This window comes from Dipodomys ordii, unplaced genomic scaffold (assembly GCF_000151885.1).
Source record: "Dipodomys ordii isolate 6190 unplaced genomic scaffold, Dord_2.0 Scaffold180, whole genome shotgun sequence".
Taxonomy (NCBI): Eukaryota; Metazoa; Chordata; class Mammalia; order Rodentia; family Heteromyidae; genus Dipodomys; species Dipodomys ordii.
In genome coordinates this window covers 1,218,407-1,222,606 of record NW_012267396.1, presented here as the reverse complement: position 1 = coordinate 1,222,606, position 4,200 = coordinate 1,218,407, and the positions used below count along the sequence as shown (strand labels likewise).

The window sequence follows — 4,200 nt, the reverse complement described above, 5'->3', positions numbered from 1 at the left end:
CCTCCCTGCAACCTTTGACCCCAGAGCCAGGCCTGTCCACCCAGAGCCCACCATGGCTTCCTTCCCTGGCCAGGAAGAGCAGGAAGACAACCCGAGCAGACAGCGGCTCCCTGGTCCCCACCGGGCCTCGCGGCCCAGAGCCCATTCCCCAGACAGGGAAACTGAGGCCCCACACCATCACGTTCATGCCTCTGTTTGTTATCACCCTGTCATTCGTTTGTGCATTCCCACAGCCATTTATCTTCCCTTCGTCCACATAATCCTGCACCCATTCATTCATTTACTCGTGATCCACCACTCATGCATTCATTCATATACTGCATTTACTCATGCATGCCATTCATCCATCCCTCCATGCATGCATCCATCCATTCATTCATCCCTCCATGCGACATTCATCCATTCATCCCTCCATGCATGCATGCATCCATTCATTCATCCCTCCATGCATCCATTCATCCATCTATTTATTCATTCATTCATCCCTCCATGCATGCATGCATCCATCTATTCATTCATTCATCCCTCCATGCATCCATTCATCCATCTATTTATTCATTCATTCATCCCTCCATGCATCCATCCATCCATCTCTCCATGCATGCATGCATGCATCCATCCATCCACCCATTCATTCATCCCTCCACGCATCCATTCATCCAAACATTCATTCATTCATCCCTCCATGTGACATTCATCCATCCATTCATTCATCCCTCCATGCGACATTCATCCATCCATCCATCTCTCCATGCATCCATCCATCCACTCATTCATTCATCCCTCCATGTGTCCATTCATCCAACCATTCATTCATTCTTCCATGCGTCCATTCATCTATTCATTCATCCCTCCATGTGTTCATCCATCCATCAGCGTTCATTCATTCATTCCTCCATGCGTTCATTCCTCCATCCACCATTCATCCATCCATCTGTCATCCAACCATTCATTCATTTATCCACCCATTATCCAACCGCTCATTCATTCATCCATCATTCATCCATCCATCATCCAGCTATTATCCAGCCACTCATTCTTTCCTTCACCCATCTATTCATTCATTTGTCCACTTATCTGTGCATCATTAATTCAACAAAGAAAAGAAAGAAAAAAAAGGAAGTGGTGGGGAAAACCAGGCAGAAGGTTTGTCATGTTCAAAGGTCCTGGGGCAGCTTGTGCGTGGCGTAGGAGGATCTAAAAATTCAAATTCTTGCTTCATACCTTCATTCATTCACCAAACCTCCCAAGTGCATTTGAATAGCTAGGGATGAGAATTCTTGACGGGGAAGTGCATGCTCGCGTGCTGGCCACCCAGCGAGGGGGCTGGGGGCACCTCAGGGCGCCTCTGGGTGCCAGCCTCGCGTTGGCCAGCCGCCCTCCGCCTGAAAATCTGTTCACAATTTCATCCTGTAGCGCATGGGCTGGCACCACTTCCGGTTCTCTGGTGGTTCACTGCAGATCAGAGTCTCACGGACTTTCCTGCCCGGGCTGGCTTTGAACCGCAATCCTCAGATCTCAGCCTCCTGAGCAGCTGGGATGACAGGCGGGTGCCCCCGGCGCATGGCTAGAGCTCCAGGTTTTAAATCAACAAAGAATGACAAGGGGCAACACGGAGCAGAAGGTTTACGGGTGAGCAGCCCCAACCCCAGGCTCTTTCCGGGGTTAGCGGCACCTGGTGACATCATCAGCGTCAGAGCGCACTGTCTCTGGCTGGGCCTTGCTGCAGTGATCGCAGCTGACCTCACAGGGGGTCAGGCTTCCTGTCTGCTCCTTCCTACGAGAGGAAGGATGGAGGGAAGAAAGCAAGGGAGGAAGAGGGAAGGACAGAGGGAATGAAGGAGGGAGGTAGAGGAAAAGAAAATGGAGGGCTGGACCCTGGTGGCTCACGCCTGTCATCCTAGCTACTCAGGAGGCTGAGATCTGAGGATTGTGGTTCAAAGCCAGCCCGGGCAGGAAAGTCTGTGAGACTTTGATCTGCAATGAACCACCAGAAAACCGGAAATGGTGCTGTAGCTTGAGTGGTAGAGCGCCCACCTTGAGCTGAAGAGCTGAGGGACAGTGCCCAGGCCCAGAGTTCAAGCCCTATGACCAACAAAAAAAGAAAAAGAAAAAGAAAGAAAGAAAGAAAGAAAGAAAGAAAGAAAGAAAGAAAGAAAGAAAGGAAAGAAAGAAAGTCTCTGAGACTCTTATCTCCAATGAAGCATCAGAACACCAGAAGTGGTGCTATGGCTCAAACTGGTAGAGCGCTAGTCTTGAGCAAAATTGCTCAGGGACAGGGCCCAGGCCTTGAGTTCAAGCCCCATGACCAACAAAGAAAAGAGAGAAAGAAAGAAAAAAAAAGGAAGTGGTGGGGAAAACCAGGCAGAAGGTTTGGCATGTTCAAAGGTCCTGGGGCAGCTTGCGCGTGGTGTAGGAGGATCTAAAAAGCACATCACCACACAGTAGTGATTCAAACAGCAAAGCTCCGGAGGCCAGAAATGGGTCATTAGGAGGTGACAAGCCTGTGGCCAGGGGGTTGGGGGACCCGACAGAGAAGGACACCCACCCCGGAAGTAGAACGGTGTGAGTGCTGGGGCCTACCAAGGGGAGACCACAGGCTGGCGAAGGGAGAAAGGATCCTCCTCCTCCTGCTCCTCCTCCTGCTCCTCCTCCTGCTCCTCCTCCTGCTCCTCCTCCTGGGACCCCTTGAAGTTACCAGGAAGCCAGGGTGCCCCGCCCTGCCTCCACCTGGGAGCAGGCCCAATGTGGCCTCCTCCCTGTCTATCAGTGCCCTCACCACGCCCCAAAAAGCTGATCACAGACATAGGAGGCCAAAGTCCCCCCACCCCCACCCCAGCCCCACCCTGTTGAGTCAGAAGCCTTGCCAGTCAGGTCTGGCAGGCGCCAGGGTGACACTGGGCCCACAGCAGCCTTGGCTTTAGAGGAGGGTCTCCAAGCTGCCTCTTTAATCAGGCCTGGAGGGGTCCTCACCCCCACTAAGTTTTATGGAACTGGTCGAAACCTGAGGTAGCATGTGCAAAGGTCCTGAGGCAGAGCTGTGTTAGTGTGTGGAGGAATACAAAGGAGATGGAATAGCTGGAACGGAGAGACCGAAGGGAAGAGAAAAGGGAGGTGGACAAGATCCTGCCCCAAGGCAGGTGGGAACTTTTCTGGAAGGTTCTACATAGCAGAGGAAAGGGATGTGGTGTGACTCAAGGGCGCCCATCAGGTCAGAAAGGAAGACTTCTGTGTGGCAGACTACAGGTGACAAGGGGCGGAGCCCACACATGCTGGGTGGAGTTACACCTGGTTTCCCCCAGGCCTCAATGGTGGGGCCATGCTGCGATGTGTGGGCTGCTGAAATCTGGCACATGCCAGGCGGGCCCAGCCCTGCCAGCTTTCCTAGCTCACTGGCTAGTGGATGGCTCTTCCCACAATGTCACAATCCCTCTGGGCCTCGCTTTCCTCATCGGTCCTTGAGCATCCATACAGATAGGATTAAGAACGGCCTATGCCAAGGCCCCGGGGCAGCGACATGTCCCAAGATTACAATTCAAGTTCTCCTTAGGATGTTTGGTGACCCCCCCCCCCGGGAAGAGTCACCCAGGGAGAAGGACCTGGTGCTGGACCCAGACCTCTGGGCCTCTGTTTCCCTTCCTGTCCCATAACAGACAACGACGGTGATTTCCACGTCTGTCCACACTGGCAATTATTCTTACGATTATTCCACATGGTGGGCGTTGATATTGTTGCCATCTAGGAGTGGGAAAATAGCAGGACGCACTGGGTGGTCACACCAGTGCCTCAGTTTCTTCACCTGGGGATCTCAGGAACAGCGGGGAACATTACCCCATCCATGCGCAAGCCCCAACTGGACAGGCACCGGGACGACCACGCCCCCTACGACCGCGCCCTCGCGCTGACCACGCCCACACGACCACGCCCAGGGCGGCTCCCACCCAACCGCATTGAGCCCCAGCCTCACCCAACCACACTGTTTCAAGCCCTCAAGCCCCGCCCTCTTCTGACTCCACCCATAAAGTCTTGCCCAACCCCGAAGCCAACTAACTACACTATGCTCCGCCCCTCGCGCGGGCCACGCCCCTGGCGGCCCCGCCCCCGTTCCAGCCTCACCCAATCACACTCGAATTCACCCCTCGAGCCCCGCCCTCTCCCGACCCTGCCCATACAAACCCCGCCCAGCCCCAAAGTCAACCA

General features: G+C 53.9%; 1 protein-coding gene across 1 annotated transcript in view; it reads left to right on the top strand.

Moving 5' to 3' along the window:
- Positions 1-3,838: 3,838 nt before the first annotated feature.
- Positions 3,839-4,200, top strand: part of Dock6 (dedicator of cytokinesis 6) — a 75,262-nt gene continuing 74,900 nt past the window's right edge. Inside the window, exon 1 of the mRNA XM_013033951.1 lies at positions 3,839-4,023. Within this exon, the coding sequence (XP_012889405.1) occupies positions 3,839-4,023 (185 nt within the window). The remainder of the gene's footprint in view (positions 4,024-4,200) is intronic.